At 31.6% G+C, this 26,824-nt stretch overlaps 1 protein-coding gene across 1 annotated transcript in view; it reads left to right on the top strand.

Moving 5' to 3' along the window:
• Nucleotides 1–26,221, top strand: part of LOC143057906 (QRFP-like peptide receptor) — a 42,060-nt gene extending 15,839 nt beyond the window's left edge. The window contains exons 2-6 of the mRNA XM_076231368.1: nucleotides 9,929–10,050; nucleotides 19,535–19,658; nucleotides 23,490–23,692; nucleotides 24,867–24,960; nucleotides 25,230–26,221. Coding sequence (XP_076087483.1) covers nucleotides 9,929–10,050; nucleotides 19,535–19,658; nucleotides 23,490–23,692; nucleotides 24,867–24,960; nucleotides 25,230–25,631 — 945 coding nt within the window. The 3' untranslated portion in view covers nucleotides 25,632–26,221. The remainder of the gene's footprint in view (nucleotides 1–9,928; nucleotides 10,051–19,534; nucleotides 19,659–23,489; nucleotides 23,693–24,866; nucleotides 24,961–25,229) is intronic.
• The last annotated feature ends 603 nt before the right edge of the window (nucleotides 26,222–26,824 follow it).

The raw sequence follows: 26,824 nt of genomic DNA, 5'->3' as shown, positions 1-26,824 counted from the left end.
ATCGTCTTACTTTATTTAGTAGTGGCGTCGGCGTCTTCGTCATTTAGATCGTTATGTATCTTGCTGGGTTGTTTTCATGTCATTCCGGATTCTTTTATAACTAACTATGCGTTAAAGGTTTTGCTCATTTTCTTATTTTTATTTCGCTAACGGATCCCTCCCCGTACGCTTCCTTTGTATATAATTCACTGCGATTCTACATAGATACTTGGAAAGACAATATTTGCAAAAAGTAAAACTGTTTTCTACTGATAAATTTGTAAATCTCCATGAATTGTTATAAAACTTGTACAGGACAAGACAGAGCAACTACAGAAAAAAAAGACCACAATTTTTTAAAATTTTGTATGTTACAAAAAAACAGACTGTTTACTGTCAACATTACAATTTTACATCGACAGCAGCAATCTCATGCGAGACACATGGTTCCGCTGAATCCTTTACAAGTTCATTATAATACTGATTCCAACTGAGAACTAAGGAAAATAAACAGCCGGACAAAGTTTGTGTGGAGTATTCCCCTTATGTCTGAAATATTTTTATCTTTTGCGATATTTGACTGCCGTTACCGCTTTTCATACCCAATAACTCTGAACAACAACTCGAACTTTGATTGGAACTTGAACTCAATGGATATCGACACCCATCCGAAGCACATTAAACAAACGATATGTGGAAATCGATTTAAAAATAGACTTATGTTTTTCCAAAATGGTCACGTGGTTTAACCTGATCATCAAATTAACAAGTTGTCGACTTAATTGATTAACAAGTTAAATTCAACATGTCGACTTCGTATTATTATGGCATTACATTTATATTAGCAAGTCGACATTGTAATGCAATTTTTTCTTGATCATTCCGACAAGTTGAATCCACATGATGATTTGATTCCAGCTTATAACACACAAGTTAACTACTAGTAATAATTACGACTTATTTGCAACAAAATAACTTTACAAGGGGTGTACCATATATAAAGGCAACAAAAGTATACTGCTGTTCAAAACTCACAAATACATGGTCAAAAAACAAAATCGGGGGAACAAACTAAAACTTAGGGAAACGCATTAAATATAAAAGGAGAACAACGACACAACATTAAAATGTAACACACACACACACACACACACACACACACACACACACACACACACACACACACACACACACACACACACACACACACACACACACACACACAGAGAGAAACGGACTAAGCATTAGACAAAATCCTATGAGAATAACAAATATAACATCAAAACAAAATACATGAATTTGGGATAGATAAGTACCGTGACACGTCTTATAGTAATATGAATTCATACTAAAAAATAAGAGAAAACAAACGACACAACGGAAACACAAAGTTAAAATGTAACACACACAGAAACGAACTATAATATAACAATGGCCATATTCCTGACTTGGAACAGGACATTTTTAAAGGAAAAAATGGTGGTTTGAACCTGGTTTTGTGGCATGCCAAACCTCCCTCTTTTATGGCCATGTAAAATATAACATTAAAATGACAACAAGACATTACAGGACTACAATATAAATAAATAGGAGAACACAATTGACAAAGAAACACACGAATAACAGCTAACAAAAGGCAACAAGTTTGAAATTTTTTAATACGCCAGACGTGCATTGCGTCCACACAAGACTTACTAGTGACGCCCAGATACAAAAGTTTGAAAGCCGAAACAAGTACAAAGTTGAACAGCATCGAGGACCAAAAGTTCAAAAAAGTTGTACCAAAAACGGACAGGGTTTTCTGTTAGATACCAGAACATCCCTATTATTTAGAATAATTTATACTTTTGCAAACAGTAAATTTTATAAAATGACTAAACAAAAGATGCGCTTCCATAGTATTGCGAGCTATTCATTATAACTGTAAAAGTTTCTATCCAAATGTATTCTTCCGATTGCCTTTTTTGTCCAATACATTCTTAATTTATATAGGAAATATGGCAATTTACGATAGCTTTAATTCAAAAAGACCTCATTGAGTAAATGTTGAAGCTGAAAGTCAGCATGCACTATTTTATCCATCTTAAATTAAAGTCTTAAGTTGTATTCAGTTCAGCTAGCTTAATTATTGTCGTTATTCTTAACAGTGTTACATGTAATATGTCTTTTCTCAGAAATGAAATAAAAACCATTAACTTTTGATGTCAATTCCAGCAATCAGCTAATTCATAGTGATAATTATTTCCCTATATAGAAATGTTGGAATGGTTCTGTAAGAGATGATTCCGTTTGACGAGTTTGACTCATCATCTGTTGACTATTAATACTACTTTTATAAACGAGGCGACACCTGCTTTTGAATGAAAAAATAACGAAGAATAGTAGGGACATGTCAGACTTAAAACGTATTCGATTTACACAAAAGAATAAGCACATTAATTGGATGAGAGACAACTACAGGCACTATTCAAATGAAAAACAGGACATTGACAAGCAATAACAATCTAAAGTCATGTCAAATTTACAAACTGTACACTGAACGATGCTGTCTAGTCACAAACAAATTAAAATTTGAAACACCCATGTTAAGTGCTTTTTACTAAGATTTTGTTGTTTTCAAAGCACAAAAACAATCGCCAATTTCATTCCACGCGACTGATGGTACTTGTAATAATTTTAAAAAAGTAGTATTTTTTTTTCTCTTGCCATTTTTACTCCGATGGTGATGACACCAGCCCAGTAGTCAATTTTACATGAATATCAATTATATGGTCCTTTTTATAAATTTAATGTTACAAAATTTTGAATTTTTCTAAAAAATAAGGATTTTCGTATCCCAGGAATAGATTACCTTAGCCGTATTTGCACAACCTTTTGGAATTTCGGCTCCTCAATGTTCTTCAACTTTGTACTTGTTTGGCTCTATAACGATTTTGATCTAAGCGTCACTGATGAGTCTTATGTAGACGAAACGCGCGTCTAGCGTATTAAATTAAAGTCCTGGTTCCTTTGATAACTATTTCTGCTAGATTATGATGGCGACATTAAACTGTTCATGTTTTCCAAGAGATGTCGATTCAAATGTAGTATATAGTAAATATTTTATATGGTTGTTGAATTCAACTTATCATCGAATGTGTACTTGTACGAGCAAGAGGACAGGTACCAGTAATAGAGTAGGAGTTGATGAAGGTAAATCCAGAAAAGCGCTTTGGACGCAAGAAATTATTAAACGTGTTGTTTTCAATTTTTGACATCACTGGGTCGATACCTCTGCTGGTGGACTATCAGTCTCCGAGGGTATCATCACCTCAGTAGTCAGTGCTTCGGTACTGACATGATTTAACAAACTTTACTAAAATTGTCCGTTTATAAATTTGAAATTATTATGAAACTAAGGTTTCAACTCCCTCAGACAAAGTTGGTTTTAGATGAATTTGGCTATTTATTTTAGGTATTTTAGACATCGTAAACGATTTTCGGTATATATGCATCTTCGGAAATCAAATGTTTGGCTTTGAACGTTCCTGATGAAGGTAAATCCAGAAAAGCGCTTCGGACGCAAGAAATAATTAAACGTGTTGTTTTCAATTCGACACGCCTAGTGTTTTGGTCGGATTCGTCTTGTTGAATCTTTAGTGTAGCGTTTTGATTTTTGCTGCCTGTCTTTTCTCTGTTTTTCCGCTCTATCCATATAGTATTGTATGTTTCAATTGAACTTATGACTTTGATGCCCTTGGTTTCTCCTCTCTCGTTTCATATAAATATGGTTATGATGTCCAGTATTTCTTTTGAAGTGCATTTTAATGAATATTAAATTTTTGCATTGCACTGGACTAAAACGTTAGATTTTTTCTCTAGCTTACATGTTCTCGGCGGAAGCATGCATCAAACTTAGAACAATAAGAACGAAGTCCGGATTTTTTGTCACTTTCAAGTATTAAAACTACACATGGCTCATTTCAAAACGTGATAAGCATAATTTACCAATATGTTCAATTTTTTACTTCATTTCAATTAATCATTTGCTGAGAAAATCAAATAATTTCAGTTAAAAAAGTCCTACTTTTTATTCAGATAATACTTACCTGCAGCATGAAAAAATTTTACAGTGTGTTGTTTGTACACGAATCATATTTGTTTTGTTTTTGTGACAATTTCTCTATTAACACTACATGTCACATCTTAAACGCGAAAAGACTTGTTTATTAGTGAGCAATTGCAAATTATCATTGAAATCTAAAATCTGCTGAATGTGATAATTGAAGAGTGTAAAGCACGATGATAAACTACCAATATATCTAATTCAGTATGATGTTAACCATTTTACACAGAATACCCATGTTATCCGAAGTCACAACGTGATTTATTTCTAAGAAAGAACTATTTAGTTCATCCATTAAATCGTTGGTTCTATAGTCAGAAAGAATCTATTCAGATGTCGTTTCATAGCTTATTGTTTAATTCATGGAAACAACTTTCCTTTTCTATATTGCCTTTTTAGGACGTTGACACGCTCGTTGATGATAAGAGCAATATGCATATACCACACGATAACACGGTTTTTTTTATAGATAAAAGAAGAGTTTCTTTTCGTGATGTCTTCAGCTGTTCAAAATGAAACATAAAGAAAAGAACCTACTGGAAGCGCAGCTAGCATGAAGTTTGTTCGATTTCAAGTAAACGGTTTTGTTTCAACATGCTTGAGGAACGTCTTAAATATGTTGCGTGTTATCAGTACAAAAAATAGAATACGGGACATATCATAAAGAAAACTGGTATAAAAAAGAAGATGTGGTATGATTGCCAATGAGACAACTATCCACAAAAGACCAAAATTACACAGACATTAACAACTATAGGTCACCGTACGGCCTTCAACAATGAGCAAAGCCCATACCGCATAGTGAGCTATAGTTTTTATCCCAGATGGATGTATTGCATTCGTGTTGAAATCAAGTCATTTGATAGTCACAAAGAAACAAAGGTCATGTCTCTTAATGGATTAAAAAGAAATCTTCAAGTTTGTAAAATTTAAATAATCTCCTACAATAAACTCAGGGCATCTAAGAACATACAACAGATTAGTAGAACTTGTCTAGGGTTTACCTGGACTTAGAAAGTGGTAACCTTTTCCTAAGATAAAAAACATTACGTAAACATACTAAAGTATTTAAAAGATACGTTTGAGTTTGTTTTGTGTAATTGTGTAATTGATGAAGATCATCAGAGTGAACATATTGGCCTAAATGAAGGCCACATTGATCCAGATCTGTTCGAGGGAGTCTATTTGATATATGTTAAACCGTTTGGGTTGATTTCGGTGCACTGAAAACTTTTATCATTTAAACTGAAGACAAAAGAAATATGAAGTTAACGTATAAACATATGAAGGTAACAAAAAGTTGAAGACAAATGTAATGATTCCATTACATTCATTTGTAAAATATTGTGCCTGTGGCCAGTAATAGGACTGAAATTTTGTGTAATAAATAAACGAATGAATTATTAAAAGACCTTGATGGTGTACTCAAACAGTCATAAATTATAGCCCCATTTTACGTTAATGTTTGTAGAGTGACTGTAATCAGCCCAAATGATATAGGTATGGAGAAAAAACCATTGATAATCTATAAACTAGAATGAACGTCGCTATTTTCTGTCAGCAGCACTGACCATCAGATTATTTAGCAATGTTAAGCTTACTATCAAAATGGATTATACTTAATAGAAAAATACGTCTAGAGCGCTGACCCTCTGTCATTTGACTGATAGCCAAATATATAAATTAATTAAAAGGTGGTAATAAAACGTATGTTTTAATTCATTAATTAAAAACCGTCTTATACGTTAAGGTCAAAGACTGCAAGGTCATCAAATTTATTGCCTGATATGTCAAGTTTGTCTGAACCCATTTAACGTATATGTTTGTTGAGATAAATTGACCACAATTATTTTTAATTTGTATAAAGAGAACGACCAATCCCTGTGCTTTCTAAATTTTCTCACAAACTGAAATCGGGAAATTGTAAAAACTCCTTTGATTAGGATATTTTAAACAGTCTAATAAATAAACTTAAACGATTGCCAAATCATCCCTTATTCTCAATGTTATTCAATAGTCAATACTTCGGTGTTGATATGAATATCAATAATCTGGTCATTTTTATAAATTGCCTGTTTACAAAACTTTAAATTTATCAAAACACTAAGGATTTTCTTATCCCAGGCATAGATTACCTTAGCCGTATTTGGCACATTTTTTTGGAAATTTTGGATCTTCAATGCTCTTCAACTTTGTACTTGTTTGGCTTTATAAATGTTATGATATGTGCGTCACTGATGAGTATTATATAGACGAAACGCGCGTCTGGCGTACTAAATTATAATCCTGGTACCTTTGATAAATAATTATTCAGCACTACACTTTGATGTAAAGAACGAATTTGATTCAATATTGCAAATTTCCGATGTTTATGTGTAGTTTTGCGTTTCAGGCATCTTTAAGATATATACTTGTAATTCATTTGTATTGAAAAAATAATATGAGGTCATGCTTTGAACTAAGAACTGCAACGAATGATCAAACAGATATTTTACATCCCGTGGATGATCTGAAAATATTATCGTAAATCTTACCCCTATCAACTGTGTCCATTGTTATATATAATGGATATAACTGTTCTGATTTACATTTAAACATATTTGCTAGATTTCGAACTTCCTAAAGATTATCGAGAACTGTCCATGGAGAGATACGAAGACATCTAAAATGTTACATAAGTTACAGTACTGAATATTGGGTATTAATAGTTTGACAAGTTCCATGTAAACTGCTTTAAGTTCATAACAGGGCAATATTTAGTTTTGCCATGTCTCCTTAAAGTCATATAAAATGAGTGACAAAAAAAATGTGTATCTAATTCTTGAACCAATGTATGTATTTATCATAAACTTAGTCTTCAGTGCACGATTATATCATTTTTTACGCAAACAGATCGTATAATTGTCAATTCTTTTCCCTCTCTGTCTGTTATGTTGTGAAAATATGGCAGCTAGTTATTTGTCGTGTTTTGAAGCCATAGTTTACCGATTGTCACCTTATAGTAAAAAATCAACAAAGAAGCATGGATATTGAGCACGTGTATAACATGTACAATCAGATAATAGTTCATTTCAATGACAGATCCATGCGTATTTTTATAATGAAAATTATCCATTTAGTTATAAAAAAACATATGCATCTTTTTTTTTAATTTGAGGTTGCATAAGACTTTAATGCATACCAGCATAACATAGACCATAGAGGAAATATGTTTCAAAGAACGGCTACGGACGCTCTACATTCTTATTGTTTAGTAAAATGATTATAATGTTGAAAGACGTAATAACATGGATATATATTTTGGTCATATTTATAACATAAGCATAAATATTAGAGTATTATATATTTCAGTAATTCACTATATCATTTCTTAAAAAAAAAAATCCTTTAGAAATAGAAAAGGAAATATATTTCATTTAATCTTCTCTTTGGGTTTGAGATTACAACTTATATACGACAAAACCAGTATTTGATGAAGGTCGTTCTTTAAGACATATGACTCGGTCTCTTTTATTAATGTTCTTTGTGTTCCATAAACACATGAACAGCCAATCTTGTGTAAAGCCAACATAAATAATTTATCAAGAATATGGAAGCTTTCAGGTAATAAATTCTGCAATTCAAACTCCAAGTGAAAAACGGAATGTCCTTATAGAATTGCAAAATCAAAAGCTTAAACACATCAAACGAATTAAAACAACTGTCATATTCCTGACTTGGTACAGGCATTCCCTTATGATGAAAAAGATTTATTAAACTTAGTTTTATAGTTAGCTAAACCTCTCATTTATATGATAGTCATATACAATTCCACTATAAAAACCTGTAAGCAACAAAAAAACGAGACATAATAGGTAGAAATACAACAGTAAACATTGCAATATAATCTAAATCGTTTCATAAACTAACAAAAATCTATTTCAACAAAGAAAAACTATAGGGTATATAGACACTCTATAGACCAAATGCATACGCAATTATGAAAGACAAGAATTCAAAACTGCCAATAGCACAATAACTCAATGTCGGTATGTATAAGTGTCAAGCGAAAAAAATATATTACTAAAAATGGACTATACTGTAAAAAATGTTCAATTACAAAAAAAAAACCCAAACCACACTACAATGTAATTAAAGTCAACCCCTAGAATATTTATTCCAAGACCATCATATACTATCTATACACATTTCTAAAGAGAAATACATAAATATGCAACAAATTAAAAATTAAGTATACACATTTGTGTGCTTTTTTAAAATTTGCTGTGTATAAGCAGTTATTCTGTTTTGAAAAATATAAGAGAGACTACACAAAATGACTATATAAAGAACCTAATTGCCATATATGCAATACCATTTAAAAATCTACGAAAAAATATATACATATCACTAAGCGAGGTGTACATTTTGATATAAATAAACTTAAATGTACAATTCGATTATATAGACAACGATGAGTGAACAAAACAAACAGGTATAAATGTCAATAGAGGGGTACAGCAGTCAACGTTGTGTTATTATCTTAAATATAAATTAATAAACAGACATTTTTCATGTCACAATAACACCATGACAGGATGTATAAGTACATATCCATGTTATATGCAAAAAAAAAAAAAAAAAAAAAAAAAAAAAAAAAAGCATAAAGACAAAACATGTTAGCAGAAATGAAAGATAAGAATACAAAAATTATCATAGAACAATGCCAGGATGTATAGGCAAAGAGCCATGTCATTGTTATAAAGAATAACTAAACCATTATAGGCCAAAGTAGGTCTTCAACACGGAGCCTTGGCTCAAATCGAACATAAAAAAAAAAACAGAAACGAGAAACATTTATGAACATCGCATGGTTATGTAAACTTCCTCAAAAGAGTAATTAACCGTATAAGGAGTTGAAAAAAAAACAGGTAATTTCTTTTTCCTTGACTAACTTTTAATCATTCAACATATTAACAGTACACAATGAGTTTCATACAAACCTGGCAAAGTGATCGTCGTGTTAATTTTCTAGTGTTATATGTCCAATTTTTGATAAAAAAAAAAAACAAAAAAAAACGGTGATAGCTTTATATTTGAGATTCAAAATCAATATTCTATCTCCATATGCAACTATGATACGAGATTTTTACACTTTACGAGTTTTTGTCAGAATTACACTGTTCTATCTCCACGCTCCCTTTGTATTATAATGGCTTATGCATCTACGAAAAGAAAATATTTTTATAGTGTTGTTTCTCTATTTCTGATGGTTTGCATGGGTTAAACTCAATCTATAAGCATTTTTCAGCAAATCTAACAGTACAGATCTGTGGATATTACAAAGTTAAACAAAAATGGATTTGTCTCTAATGGAAATATAGGAATAAATTTCTACAACTACATTGTTTATAGTTAAATGTTATATCTGTAAATAGGGAATGCTTTATTTATCTAATTTGCTTGTCTATAAAAAAAATCCAATCGAACAAAGAACTATTCTTGTACGTAAATACTATTCCTTTATAATTTTTTTATTGTCTCAGCCAAAAATTTAATGATATTACTGTTATATATTTATTTTAATTTAATCTTTTTATACTATTAACAAATATGGAATACATTTGTATAAAACGAAAAGTTTTATACATTTTTTTATCTGACAATAGAATTATACTATAGAACGTTTACATTTAATTCACTAAAAAATACAAAAAGTGTAACTTTGTCTCAGGTTGTTATAACCTAATTCAAATCAAAACTACTTAATTGTTTAACTGAGAATCTAGATCCTTTACATATAGTGTCTTGATATTAAAAATTGAAGAGCAAGAAATTTCATTTTGTATAATTATTTTCTTGTAGTTTGCAGCCTTCTTTTCTTTCCAATGGAATTTAGGAGAATTTATGTGTAAGGCCGTGTATTATATACAGAATGTATCAGCAATTTGTTCCGTGTCAACGCTGACAGCCATGAGTTTAGAGAGGTTAGTATATAGGTTTATAATTATGTATTATGTGTATAACATCAGTACATGTTTAAAACAAATATCAAAAGTCTGCTAGAATATAAATCCTTTACAAGGTTCCTTGATGTCAATTTAATTGTTGCATGTCTATATGATACTACCATGTACTGACGACATTTATTATCATTCACGTACACTCATCATGGAGGTCAATGCAATACAGATATTTCCATGTTTAGTGCAATACGCAAACTGCAGTCGTTTTCTCATTCTATGCCATGATGTAGAAATTTTCAAAAAAAACGAGTGTTCATCCCTAAATTTATGATAGAAAAGAAGACTTGTCTTTGTCTGTTTGATAAATTCGGCATTAAGACATAAAAATATCGTTGGTCTATGGTTATAGATATGTGTTTTTTTGTCTTTTATTTTAAGGATAGTTAGTTTAATAATCATTAGGAAAACTGTAAAATCAAGATTTCCTTAAAAAACATTTTGAACAGCTTAAAACTATCATTAAAAGATACTTACGATGACATTTTCTTCTCTTTGTTCGGGTTGTGGTCTCTTTGACACATTCTCCATTTCCATTTTCAATTTTACGATGTTATAGTGTGATTACAATTTAAGAAATTAACGTAATAGTGTGTCTCATCTCGTATATGATTGTAATATAATTCACAAGGAAAACACGTTCAACTATCATTTCTTTGGGTCGTTTATTTTTGGCTAGATAATAAAAGTACATGTATTACAAAAATACCAAACTCAAATATAAATTCAAAAATGAATAGAAAAAGTCTATAACAATTGACAAAACCAAACGTTATTGACCAAACAGAGGCGTGGAAAACATCCGGGATATTGACCAAACAGTGGCGGGAAACACATCCGGGATATTCCTGTCTTTGTACAGGTACGGGACAACATATTTAAAGTGATGCCTTGAAGCTTGAAGCACAAATTAAAAAAAATGTTGTCCATTGGTTTATAGTATTTAACTATATGTTATATATGCGAGAGTATTAATTGTTTTGATTGTTATGATAATTTAAAAAGTTAAATCACAAAAATACGATACAGGAAAATCAATTCGGAAAGTCCATAATCACATGGCAAAATCAAATAACAAAACGCATCAAAAGCGAATGGACAAGAACTGTCATATTTCTGACTTGGTACAGGCATTTTCAAATGTAGAAAATGGTGGATTGAACCTGGTTTTATAGCTAGCTAAACCTCTCACTTGTATGACAGTCGCATCAAATTCCATTCTATTGTCACCGATGCGTGAACAAAACAAACAGACACAATAGGTAAAAATGTCAAAAATAGGGGTACAGCAGTCAACATTGTGTTATCATCTTAAACGTACACTATCGAAACAACTTGCAGAGCAGTTCAGATGGTCTCCCGAATTGTTCAAATATCATTATATAAATTTTGTGGCATACTGGTCTACTTATTGTGATAGAAACTGTTTTTATGTACCTTAGCCGTATTTGGCACAACTTTTTGGAATTTTGGGTCCTCAATGCTCTTCAACTTTGTATTTGTTTGGCTTTTTAACTGTTTTGATCTGAGCGTCACTGATGAGTCTTATGTAGACGAAACGCGCGTCTGGCGTATTAAATTATAATCCTGGTACCTTTGATAACTGTTTACACCACTGGGTCGATGCCACTGCTGGTGGACGTTTCGTCCCCGAGGGTATCACCAACCCAGTAGTCAGCACTTCGGTGTTGACATGAATATCAATTATATGGTCATTTTTATAAATTTTCTGTTTACAAAACTTTGAATTTTTCAAAAACTAAGGATTTTCTTACGCCCAGGAGTAGATTACCTTAGCCGTATTTGGCACAACTTTTTGGAATTTTGGGTCCTCAATGCTCTTCAACTTTGTATTTGTTTGGCTTTTTAACTGTTTTGATCTGAGCGTCACTGATGAGTCTTATGTAGACGAAACGCGCGTCTGGCGTATTAAATTATAATCCTGGTACCTTTGATAACTGTTTACACCACTGGGTCGATGCCACTGCTGGTGGACGTTTCGTCCCCGAGGGTATCACCAACCCAGTAGTCAGCACTTCGGTGTTGACATGAATATCAATTATATGGTCATTTTTATAAATTTTCTGTTTACAAAACTTTGAATTTTTCAAAAACTAAGGATTTTCTTACGCCCAGGAGTAGATTACCTTAGCCGTATTTGGCACAACTTTTTGGAATTTTGGGTCCTCAATGCTCTTCAACTTTGTATTTGTTTGGCTTTTTAACTGTTTTGATCTGAGCGTCACTGATGAGTCTTATGTAGACGAAACGCGCGTCTGGCGTATTAAATTATAATCCTGGTACCTTTGATAACTGTTTACACCACTGGGTCGATGCCACTGCTGGTGGACGTTTCGTCCCCGAGGGTATCACCAACCCAGTAGTCAGCACTTCGGTGTTGACATGAATATCAATTATATGGTCATTTTTATAAATTTTCTGTTTACAAAACTTTGAATTTTTCAAAAACTAAGGATTTTCTTACGCCCAGGAGTAGATTACCTTAGCCGTATTTGGCACAACTTTTTGGAATTTTGGGTCCTCAATGCTCTTCAACTTTGTATTTGTTTGGCTTTTTAACTGTTTTGATCTGAGCGTCACTGATGAGTCTTATGTAGACGAAACGCGCGTCTGGCGTATTAAATTATAATCCTGGTACCTTTGATAACTGGTTATAATGACATGAAAGAAAGTTTCATTTATCTACCTATAATTTAGCCTCTTTTTATGTAGAACCTAGCTCACCATTGCTCGATTATAACACATCATCACACGGCTTCCTCCGCCTCATTTTTAGACATATCTCGAATTTGATTTATACAGTCATCTCAGTACCAAAATCTATGACAAAAGAGACGATTTTAATTTGGATATTATAAACTTCCCCCACCTAAGTAGCAATATACCAACTTCACCTGCATATGGGATATATATTTCCCAACTTATTCGATATTCAAGAGCTTGCGGCTCCTACTCAGAGTTTGTAAAACGTCATCAGTGTCTGAGTAGAAAGTTGATTATCCAGGGGTATGTCAAAGAACGTCTCGTCCTTTTTCTAAAAAACTTCATCGGAAGGTCCCAAGAGCTTGATGATGAATATTCCGTATCAACTTCACAAATAATACATTATGGTCTTGATTTATAGATTCTGCGTACTGATGTTGTTTATCCTCTTAACAACATATTATTGTTATGTTGTTTTTTCATTTGTCTTTGTTCTATTATTAATATTACTTTTACTGTTGGATTGTTTTATGGGATATCCCTTTAACGTGGCTCAGTACTTAAACATCCCGTCAATGTGTTTGTATTGTCTTTAATTTTTTGCTGGTGTGTTTTGTATATGCGACTTTTTGTATTTCTTTGGTTCTTATAACGTGACTCTGTACTTTAAAAGATCCCGTCAGTATGATATTGCTCTATTTTATGTCAATATGATATATAACTGTTGGACTATTTTAAATCTCGGTCTATTTCTGAAATTAATTCTTACATACTTTTGATTTTTTAACCCTGTATGCTAACATTGTTTATTGAAATTTTTAAATTATTTGTATATACAATAAACGACAAATATATGTGACGTATAAAATTTTCTAACGTCAGACATGCGAATCAATGAATGTGTTTGTAGATAGATGTTTTTGTGTTCTGTTAAATTGTTCCTTTTAAAATTGTTACACGATGATGACTGCTTTACCCATATCTTGACTATTGTATTTATTATGTCCATTTAGTTCACGCATCATTGTAAATACAATGGAATTTGATGAGACTGTCATCAAAGAGAGAGGGTTAGCGCTATAAACCAGGTTAAATCTACCATTTTCTACATTTGAAAATGCCTGTTCCAAGTCAGGAATATGACTGTTGATGTCCATTCGTTTTTTTATGTGTTTTGTTATTTGATTTTGTCATGTGATTATGGACTTGAAGATTAGATTTTCCATTAAGTTCAGTATTTTTGTAAGTTTGTTTTTTTTTTTTTCAAACGAACTATCTTTTTTCGCTTAATTCTACCAAATGCCAAACGCAAACAGTCAATTTCATCATAAATTCGTAACGTTACTTTTTTCAGCATTTGATGATAAAAACAAATCTATGGGTCTTTTCAGATCGAGTGTTTATTCACAATCTTTGCTAATGACGTAAGGTCGTGCGTTCTTACTTTTCAAACATTGTATTTCTTTCATGAAACTTAAATTTTATTAGAATCATTTCTCACGTTTTGATAGTAAGGTTAGAAATTATTGTATAAACGGTACTAGCAAATGAAATCAAAAACATACGTCACGAAGTTGAAGGTACACGAAAAAATTATTGCGGAATGTTTCTCCCAAGTGATTATCATTTCCAATCCGCCGCAGACAATGCACCATTTAAGTTTCATTTTGTATAATAACCATATTTAGCACATCCATCAATGTGTTATTTCAGTTTACAATCATATTTTTACAGCTGTATTATGTTTTACCTATATTAACAATTTTTAAAATGTTGATCATTTGTGATTATTCTTTTTGCATTGATAATATAAATATATTTATAAATATATGCAAATAATTTATGAATTCTTGTCATTTATTCTTTCTGTGCTATTCGCGATTTTATATATACTGTATTTATACAACAATGGATATGAGAGTATAGAATTTATAAACATTGTTTTCGTGGGTATTGCCTGAGGACTATGTGTTTTTATGGTTGTGCGTCAATATCATTCTATAACGAAACTTTTATCACTCGCATGAAGTAAACTTCATGAACGTGCTTCTTCATCGAGAAAATGCTATCATTTCCCTTTAGGTTGACTTGCACTATAAGTTTTATATGACTTTAAGCAAATTCTTCCATAATAGTATTTCTCAGGATAATGTTGAAAATTGCACTTTTTATTTCTACGAGATTACAATAATTGCTACGTTGAAATTGCGCAGTCTAATTGTTCAAGATAATAGGGAAACGTTGACCTTAGATGAATTAGACTCATCTTGTTTGGTCTTTTGTAATCGTATAGCTTCTAACGTGTCTATATATTTATACTGCCCTGGTTTGCAGAGGTTTGGGGTTGAGTGTTCCTGGTGACGGTTAAACTATGAATGCGCGTCGGACGCTCGGACGCACGAAATTGATAGTTTGATTTAAATTTTATTTACAAAAGATGTGTTGTCTGAATTATATGTTCATCGCTTGGTATGTTAATGTCCATTACTCAATAAGATTAATCAATAAGATTAAACCCGACCTTATCAGAGTTGGGCAGATAGTGCAAACCTTCAAGGGCATCAGGATTCCCCCTCGATCTCATGTTTGATTCAATCTTTAATAATTTTGTTATATTACAAGTGATGTTCATGCACATTGAAGCCTTACAAAATAACTGATTTCATTTTAGATCCATTAGAAGATGATAAAAACGATTACTTAATCTCTAGAGCATATTGCAGTGCCACATCAGTTCATTTTGATTGCTGTTCAACTTTTTTTCTTGAAATTCTCCAAAGCACCAATTTTGAAACTATACAGTAAAATAACATGTTTCAGTTCACATGGAATGTTTTGATGATTTGCCTTATCAAATATCAGTTTTTTTTTAATTTATTGATGTATGTTTCTGTCTATTATTAGAAATGAACCATTATTATTTTTATAAACAAAAACAAAAAAAAGAACTGAAGCTACAGTTTAGTTTTTAAAATTGTATTTGTATTTGACACCTATTTTGACATTATTCAGGTACATTTTTTTTTTGGTGGGGGGGGGGGGGGGGTGGGTGGGTTGTGGTGGATCTCGGAGAAATAAAACAAAATTTACTTATTATATTCGATTATATATAGATATACTGAAATGCTAGTAATTTATTGTGTACGCATCAAAATCATTTTTTTTTGGGTATATTGCGTTATATACTATTGAAACACATATATTAAAGAATTGTTTTGTTGGCAGATTCTTTTAATGGAATCTTTAATCTATAACATTTCTAGAGAATTTCATTTGAAGACAATTAAAAGTCCCATTTATTCTTAACTAAATAGAATCAATGGTTTTCCATGCCGCTGAGAAAATCCAGACCTTAAGTGACTATCCATGACTTGTTAAGGCCTCTGTCAATCATACTACAGCACGAAAACAAAATATACGTAGCTCGTTAGCGAAAAACATCTGAGAAATGTTTTCTTTAATTTCCATCACAAAACTGAAGTATTTACGATCCATATAAAGCCAATTTAAAAACTCATTAAAATCGGTTATCTTATTTCAGAACAATTAATGAGGCTTTAGCATTCTATCGATATATCGAACTTAGTAAAGAAGTAAAACTGGCATTTAAATAATGCACGAAAACGTTAAGATGTTCCAATCGTACAGGCTTACTATTCGAAGCTTTAGTCCTAGTTAAACTTTAATTGCATAACTATTTTAACTAACATCTCGTCTTTGTCGCATGATATCATAATCAAAAACAACTAATAAGATATTGAATAACAATCAAATTCTTGATGTTGAAATCCTTCAGGATCTTAAGATTTAAATGAGAAAGAGGCGACATTCGTTTATCATTATATGTTAATAATTAATTAACCTAATATACTTTTTTTCAAAACTGACCTTGGTATTGTCAATTTGAAGAAGGAATAGCAATTTTTTTTTTATCAAACCATCAACTTCAATATTAATCCTTTTACATATCAAAATAAAGTTCCAACATGGATAGGTTTTTACACATGCGAGTAATTGATATTGATTGTTCAACTAGTATAAAAGCATTTTGATTAATAATATGATTTTTACCACATGCGTTATATGTCTGACTATTGACTAACCATTAAGTGACATGTTACTATAAAACAATGACTCTCGTTTATTGCAACGCAACATAAAGATGAAGAACGGTAAAAAGAACAAAAATGGTTTATAACATAAACACTGCAATGAGTTCTATCAATTATGATAGTCATTTTATTTAAATAAAAAAACTTTTAAACAAAAATACTGCAAGGTAAATTCAAAAAGAGAAGATCCATAAAAACTGAGAAGACCAACGTTACCCTTTATGTAGTCATATTATTTAATCAATAGGAAATAAAGTTTTACAGACGCCACTATTTGTTAGTATGTTACCTGTGCCACTAGACTATATTCGAAAGCAAAGCACATGTTTTATATTGGATTTGATTTGGAATATAATATCCATTTTCTTCAGACGTGTTTAATCCTCCCCTTTGATTGAAACAGTTACTTGCAGGAACATTCTGTTGTTTTATTCTTGTCGCATATAAACACTCATTTTTCACAATATTCAGCTATTTCCTATCATTTAACAGAATGTTCGTTTTAACTTGAAAAGTCATTTCTACAGATCGTTTGTCATTGCAGATTTTCTCATTTAGTTGTCTGATGATATTTTAATGACAAAATGTTTAAAACACAAGAAAGTACATTGCGTTGTTTATTTGCCATTATTTCGCAATGTTTCACCTCAACTGTTGTAATACAATTGCACTTTCTTGTCTTAAAATACTATTTTTGACAAAGTTTTCAGTGTGATTTACTTTGTATTACTGATGATCAGGCTAGATTTCTTTTACTCACTTGATGCCTTAATGAAGGGATATCCCTTAGAAACCAACAGTACATGTTAATTCAGTATTAACTAGTTTGAACTGTAATCTTATTATCAGAAAATGCGTTTGCAGTCAATAAAATTATTACTATCACTCGCGAATGTTTGCCTTGGGTCTTAAGAAACTGGTGGCTTTACGTTATTTTTAGAATCAAGACGAAAAGCAACTTGATCATCCATAACTTTGATAGAATTTCACATCTACGGGAAGTTCTTTATTCAAAAAGGCAGAATTCAAATGGTTCAAATCATATTAAAGAAATACTTCGGGTTATGCTAAATGCAGTAAGACCTATCAACTTTCGTACAACTTAGATGTTTCAATATATTATAAATTCATTATATTGGCTATACACTTTTACTTTTTATTTAGCAGAGAAGAAACACTTTGATTAAAGATACATGTACATTAATTCATGTTTGTTTGTTTTCATATTGATTAAAATTATAAAAAAATGCTGACTGGTGTATCCCTAATTTTGAAGTATTTACCTATTAAATCTGTTTTGTTTTGTTCACACATGGTTGTCAATATAATGGAATTAAAAATGCGACTGTCATACAAGTGAGAGGTTTAGCTAGCTATAAAACCAGGTTTACTCCATCATTTTCTGCCTAAAAAATACATGCACCAAGTCAGGAATGTGATAGTTGTTGTCCTTTGGTTGATGTGTTGGAGCTTTTTATTTTGCCATTTGCTTCGAGATTTTCCGTTTAAATTTTAGAGTTCGGTACTTTTGTAATTTTACTTTTGGTTAATATCGTTATATATCCGTCAAAGTATTAACTTTTTAATATTTCTTCTATTACGCCACTTGTGCGTTTAATGGGCATCAAGCATACGTTAAAACATTGAAAAAAGTAATGACTATCACATTATTTCAATATTGGAGCTCAGATAAATGCAATAATTGATAAAATTAAGATGCCCTTATGGTATATAAATCTGACAGAAATAATCATGAACTTATATTAGTAATATTTAAAACGCAATGTTTATGCCCATAATATAAAAAATGTAATTGACGTAGGAACATACATATTCAAAGGTTTGCTTCTATGCAACTTATAAATACAAATAAATGAATAAGTAATGAAGACAGTGGCTACCTTATCTTTTTCAAATTACGTTAATAAACAAAAATAGATGAAACATATGAAGTATAGAAATTTATTTTGGAATACTAAATTAAAATTGTATATTGTCTCTGGCTATAAAGTTCTTCAAATAGAAAAATAATAAGCTTTTAATACGTCAATATTTAATGTGATCTATGTGTGAGGGTAACCAGATACTGTTATGGCATTATTTTATAACATTTAATTGAAAACAAACAAAATACCAATTAAACGCAAGATTCAAAACCAATTGCATGCAATTTAAGTACATGTATAACGCTACTGCACTTTCATTAAATCATAACTTTTGTATAATTGCCACAAAACACTTAAATATGATACGTTACCAGGAATTGTAATAGTTTTTAAGAAAGTAGATATTTTCCATTTTAAATAAAAATTAATTCTTCGACACAAGGAAGGTCAGCATGCTTCAAAGTTTCTGAGAGCATAATAATCAAAATGACATTAGCAGATTTTCTGTCTATTGTATGGTAAACCCTGAGATTTTATTGTACATATACTCATTATATATGTTAACATCAATCAAATAAACTAAATTGTTGTAGAACATGCGACATATAGCTGTGTCATTTGGTCGCTTGTGAAGACTTGTCTCATTAACAATCATACCATATCTTATATAAAGAATCAAAATCTTCTTCTAGATTTTATTGCATTAATGTTTTCGTATATTTTTAGGTATTATGCTATACTTCATCCAGTCAGATCGAAATATGTGTGCACCGTTGGAAGGGCAAAGAAAGTTATTTGTATATTATGGATAGCTTCCTTGGTTTTAGCATGTCCTATACTCTATGGCAGGGTATGTATAATAAATGTGATTTTCGTGTCCTAATATTTGTTAGTTTTCTTGTCTTATAGATAAAGGCAACAGTAGTATACTACTGTTCGAAATTGATCAATCGATAGAGAAAAAACAAATCCGGATTACAAACTAACACTGAGGGAAACGTATCCAATATAAGAGAACTACGACACAACAGAAACACCAAAATGTAACTCACACAGACACGAACTCTAATGCATATATATATGTAAATATACCCATTTTCCTGACTTGGTACAGGGCATTTTATGAAGAAATGGCGGGTTGAACCTGGTTGTGGCATGCCAAACCGCTTTAATGGCAATGTTAATTATAACATTAAAATGACAACATTACACGACATGGCTACAATAAATAAATGGGAGAAAATATAGGAAAGAGAAACAAACGAATAATAGCCATCAAAAGGTACCAAGTTAAAAGATTTTACGCGCCATACGTGCGTTACGTCCACACAAAACTATGCTCAGATGAAAAAAAGTTTGAAAGCCAAAACAAGTACAGAGTTGAAGTTCGTTAAGGACCAAAAGTTTCAAAAAGTTGACAAATACGGCCAGGGTTATCCGCCTGGGACAAAAGCATTATTACTATCAAGAATAATACATAGTTTTGCAAACAGTAAATTTTATAAAATGACTAAATAATAGATATACATGATTAAACTGAAGTGGTGACTAGCTATATAATAAAAACGAATACATTACAAAATCACAGGCGTGTTAGCCAAAGCCATTGCAACACCCAAAGTGACGTCACATTTGAATTTCTAAAACGTGTTTCGAAAATTAAGAAAGAATTTGGATGAAATTCAAGATCAGATTTGTATGACACATCTAACTTATACTAATAACAGTGAAAATTATAATACTAATTGGTATCTAATTGTAGTAGTAATTAGATAATTAAGTGTATTATCTAGCTTTGTCGGTGTTTCTTCTGATCAAACTGCAAACCAAATATATCGTGTAAATTTCTTTGATCTACCAAATAAACTGGATGATTAGTTATCCCCAACACAACACACGAATACTACTTAAAAAAATACGATTAACAACTACAAACGTTAAGACATTTCACAAACTCCGATGACAACAACAAACACAACATCAAAAGCCAACAAATGAATTTGGGATGGAAAAGTACCGTGCCACATCTTAAAGCAATACGAATTCACACTCAGCAAAACAGTCACATTCGGGAAAAAGTCACGTTCGGTAATAAAAAGATCAGACGACGTAATGACGAACCATCATCTAACACGTGGTAAAAATGTCCATAGTTAGTTTGGACAAAGATGCATCGTATGGATCAATCAATTCGTGATGGTGTCCGTAAAATTTAATCTGTCTTCCTCATAACTTTGTTAAAGCAGTTTCTGCGTTAGGATCACACTCCTGTATATGCAGTCTGTATAGTGTGAACATGCACAAGAATAACGTATCAATTGTGATATAACACCATACGAAGGGGCAGAGGGTATGTTACTGCTGAGAAATGGGAAATTGATAATTGTGAAGTTGAAATCGTCCCGTTTATCATAGATTTTCGTGTGAAGTCGTCCATCAGTGTCAATATTGAGGAAAAGATCAAGTTATGAAGCAATCCTTCTAGTATCAGTAGTATCCTTAATTTCAAGTTCACTGGGACATATGAGATGCAAGTATTGACTGAAATATGGGTTATTGAATGATAGGACATCATCAATATATCAGAAAGTAAAATTAAAGAATTTTGCAAGGCGCTTTTCCTGTTTGTCTTTTAAAGGGTTTGAATGAATTCTGCTTCATACGAGTACAAACACAAATCGGCTAGTAGGGGTGCACAATTAGTACCCATTGGAATACCGATTGTCTGTTGAAATATGAATCCTCCAAACTCAACAAATATAGTATTACTTGAAGAATGTAACAAGTTTTTTTTTACATATACCCATTTTTTATTAATCATATGTCAGTGTTTGGGAGTGAGTAGACTTCCAAATTCATGTATGATTGTTAAAAATAAAATAAAATCAACAATTAGTAACGACAAACATAACAAAATAGAAAACAACAACAAATCATAATGATAAACTCCCAGAGGTTGACATACAGTTTATCAAGTCTATAAGGTTGACCTGAAATATTTAACAGATATAGATATATCTATCTGATTTTATAACATGTCTTAGTCAAGTTTATCTATCCTACTGTTGTCTTTATTTGATTTGCACATTCTATCTTGGCGTATACAATAGCACATATTTTTTTGTCTTTTGTGTTTAAAAGAGGTTGTTTTCTTTCATATATACAAAAGATCTCCTTATATCAAAGTTTTATACGACTTTGAATATATGATTGTGGAAAAGACTTGATATGTCTTTATATTGAATGTTAAGTGTCTTCAAGTTGCATAACAACAAGTTTATCTGTTTTATTAAACAAATACTAAACAATTGGTATGCTAATCATATTTACTTGTAGACACCCATGTCAGTTTAGCTGTATTTGGCCCAACTTTTTTGGAATTTTTTATCCTCAATGCTCTTCAACTTTGTACTTGTTTGGCTTTATAGATATTTTGATATGAGCGTCACTGATGAGTCTTATGTAGACGAAACGCGCGTCTGGCGTACTAAATTATAATCCTGGTACATTTGATAACTACTCACAATGATTTGATCCTTCCTATAAAAACTGTTCCTTATCTTCTAATCACTTTACTAATAAAAACAAAAGTAAAATTAAAAAAATGATGAACTGAAAACGCCATAAAAAGATATTATTCAAAAAGCTTTGCTCTAGTGAAAATTCATGGCTCACATTTATGTAACAAGAACATTGGCAGATATAATTTGTAACTTGTTGTATTACTGCGCGAAGAAAAACGCCGAACTCATCAAATGGTAATGTCAACAGGTCAAACACATCAAACAAATGGAAAACAGCTGTCATATTTTTGACTTGGTGCAGGCATTTTCTTTTACCTAATGAAGAATAATAAATTTTACATTTACCATTGAACATTTGTTCAAACCATTATGTCGTCGTTAAAGGCTATTTTGGATATTTGTGGTAACGCATTCCTACGGTGTCATAATACTGAAGCCATTCATGACGGATTTTAAGACACGATTCTGTCACGGAATCTTCATTTAAGGCTAGAAATGTTTGCATAAAAATTCTAACCTTTGTTTTGTTTGTTGGTGCAAAAAAAGTTTTATCTCATTAAGTAATGATGAAACACTAACAATAGGATCAGAGGTGGGCAAAAATCTACTGCGTTTTTAAAATGTTTACCTAATTTCTAAAGATGCTCAGCTTTCTTAGGGTATAAAATAAATTTTTGCGGGTTAAATTTGACAAATCCCAATTTCCGGAACTTTTGTTATAAACTATCCGGAAATTCTATACTCTCCCACTCAAAAGTGTCTTCGGAAATCAGGGATAATATTGGGAAAAAACAGAATGTCATCCATACTTCATACTGATTTATAACTTATTTCATTATTACTCTTGGAAAATATCTGAAACTATTTTGCACCAACAAGCACACAAAAGGTAGCTTTTTTTATATATGCTTATATATTTTTTTTTGCCGTCAGTGAGATTTAATGACTCAAAGTTGAGTAAGAAATTCTCTCTCATAGTACAACGAAAAAAATAAAACATTCGGTGTAATGACGTTAGGAGACGTTACAGTAAAAAAAACTTTCACGTGCTCGTTATTATTTGAACTTCGTGAACATATGTTGATTCAAATATCTAAATGAATTGAAAACATAAAATCTAGTGAAAAACATATGCAATTCTTTCAATCTCATTGCAGGAGTATCATATCGTGCATGGCATACATCGGAAGGCAATCTGGTGCAGAAAGATCTGGAATTCATTTGCGATATCTGTAGCCTATGAAATTTACATGATATATATTTTATTGCTAGTACCCGTTATTATAATGACGTTCGCCTATGTAAACATATGCCTTGAATTGTGGCATATTTCGTCATTTCAAAGTAGACAGCAACGCAGGTTAGTGTCAGTACCATTTTGTTTTACCTTTTGTACAAGTATTTTTCATCTAAGTTCATCTAGCAATGTAGCATCTTCGCAATGAGCAGTTTTCTTCATGTATGTGACAGGTAATGGTGTTGAATAATAATTTCAAATTTGCTGTAATAATATTTCTGAATAATGTAACATATCTTCTTAAGGCAAAGTCTTACTCTTTGTCTTTATAGGATTTACTTTTGCTCCTTGTTGATTTGATCTGATCTTTGTCGTTTGTTTAATTTTTTGTTTGTTTTAATTATTTTTGCTTCGTGTATCACTGTAAATACAGTTATTGTCCGAATGCAGATCAATTGAAGTAAAATTGGTACCGTTAATGTATTCATTCTTGAATGGGATATACATTTAGAGAGGGGTAACATTTTGTGTATACATATAATTTATACGCGTAGCCTAGGAATGGCTAAGGTGAGCTGAGTATTAACCATTATACTTCCAATGTATATTTCTTCCTTTGTTCTCAACACACTTTCTCAAAGGTATGAATACTCATACTAAGTACAATCCGACCTCCAAATATCAATGATTGGTGGAAGTACAGACGGACGCACAAAGAAGCTAATAATAATATGTACCCGACCAGTAACCCACGTTGTCCTATATAGACAGGAAAAAAATATATACCGAAAAAAAACTCCGTTGAAACAAATCTTCAACTTTTGAAATTTACCACAAATATGTCGGAGATAAAAAAAAAAAAAAACAAGAAAAAGACAGGGCTCACATCGGGTTCGAGTGAGAAGTCACAATTTCAGTCAGCATATAGAACACTGGTCTTTTCAGTAGAGTAAGGTAGCTGCGCGTAATATTTGAGAAGAGAGATTAAAGCATTTATGGAAGTCATCTATTATCAGTTGTATGTTGCATTAATATTTTGATATGGGATGAATTATATTGAAAGATAAATAAATTATGTCCTAATTTTCATGACTATTGTATGTTTTTCTATGTATTTTGTATTTCAATGATCGCAATGCTGACTTTCAGGCGTAAGTTAATTGCTCGCCTGAAGAAAAGCATGCCTAACTTCTCCCTGTTTTAATGGACACAATAATGTTTATGGAAGAGTAAGTGACTCATTGAAAGATATGTACGTTTTATATATATATTTTGAAACTCTTGATATTTTTATTAGGTTAACTTCACCGAACGGTTCAAATACTGATACAGATAGTTCCCCATATTTAGTACCTCGAAAATCTCGTGATGATAATAAAAGTAAAAAGCAGGTGAGTGGGATCTACAAAGGGACTATAATACAAAGATAAGTACTCTTTCCCTTTTCTATCCTTTTGATGAAAAACGATTTCTATTAAGTCTTAAGTTTATGCATGTTAAATGCATTGTTATAGAACTATTCATTGTTTTCCTTAGGTACCAATAAGTTTATTTAAAAGTACACCAATTCAAATTTCAAACCATTATTTCGTAGTGATGTTGCTTTTTTTTAGCGAAATGACTCAATTGTAATTTTAATATATTTTTTTCTTTTGCACAGGTCATTAAAATGTTGGTAGCTGTGATTGTAATTTTCATTATTTGTTGGGCCCCATTACAAATCAACAATGTTTTAATCGGATTTGAAGTTTTACCAGATCTCCATGAAGGTCACCATAAACATATTCGTGAAGCTTTTTACATTATGGCATATGCCAACAGCAGTATTAATCCAATCATATACACTTTTATGTCGAAAAAGTTCAAGGAAACATTTAAAAAGACAATCTGTGCTTGTGTTGTATGGAAACGCGGTACTAGTCGATCACAAACGTATCGGTACGCAACAGAACTTAGAGACGAAGGAAGTAAGACGTGTCATACGTCACTTGTCAACCATAAAAATGTTATTGAAATGAACTCTTATGGATCGCAGAGGTCATCAAGCCCTTCACATGTGTAGACGGTATCTCTTATGGATAGTAGAGATCAATGTATTCACATGTGTAGAAGGTCAATAGAGCCGAACATAGTTTATCAGAATCTTGAAAGTAAGAGAAGGCAATTATTTCATTGGTGTAAGAATTGAGCTTAACCTGGTGACAAATATCTATGAAGTTAATGCTCAACAAATTACAGTATAATAATGCTATGCAGCATGAACTGGCAGATAATTTTCATCCATCACCGATAGTAAAAATATTTATGTTTACTTCTTTTTTTCAACTAATACAACTCTTGATGTACACATGAGCTGTTTCAATGTCTCTGTGACAGAGACACGTCAGAACATTGTGTTATTTATGAATGTACTGTAAACAACTAATTAGCGTGACAATGTATCAAACATAGTATTAACATGATTCTATGTAATAAAATAAGTGCATTTTATGATATCAGCAGTGATTTATTTTGAAAGAAATCCTTCACCAGCTGTAGCTCCAATAAAACGAAAGCCTCTTCAGCTTATAACACTAATACAGTTTGTAATCGTGTTGTATTTCAAAGTTTCGTAAGGCAATTAAAACAACATATCTAAGGATTCTGTATATGTCTATCAGGTGAAGTCTCAAAGATTGAATTACTTCGAGTATGTACGACTTCTTGTATTGCATCAGACTTGTATCCTCCAATCAACACAGTTTGGATTCAAAATAAAGGTCATCAGACTTGTTCCATTTATATGTTGGTTATTTTCTAAAATATAAAAAGATTTAACTCTCTTTTTGTACTTACATTACGATGTCTTTTGAAACTTGGTGCAAAGGTTCATGATGAACCTAATTAAGCATCACAGTAAAGGGCAACATATACATACAGGCGGTTTTGTTTTAAGTTTGTTTTGAATTTATGACAACTCAAACACTCTCACTAATTATTACAACCAGTGTTTTTGTTTCGCTCTTATCTAAACAGTTTTTGGCGAAAAATTAACCAGAGGATGGCCAGTCAACCAAACCCATTTCCGCCTGCTTACAACAGGTAGACGATAAGGAGTCAGCTACGGAACTTTGTTTGTGGTTTGATTAATACAGTAACGCTAATTAAAGTAATTACTATATGAAGTCATAATGTACATTACATACACTTACTATTTGTTATTATATAATACTAACAACGCTTTGACAAATTTACATTTACATCGAACAGACAAAT

Source organism: Mytilus galloprovincialis, chromosome 1 (assembly GCF_965363235.1).
Source record: "Mytilus galloprovincialis chromosome 1, xbMytGall1.hap1.1, whole genome shotgun sequence".
NCBI classification, from domain to species: domain Eukaryota; kingdom Metazoa; phylum Mollusca; class Bivalvia; order Mytilida; family Mytilidae; genus Mytilus; species Mytilus galloprovincialis.
Note: the sequence above shows the minus strand (reverse complement) of the source record. Positions and strands in the feature narration are given on the sequence as shown.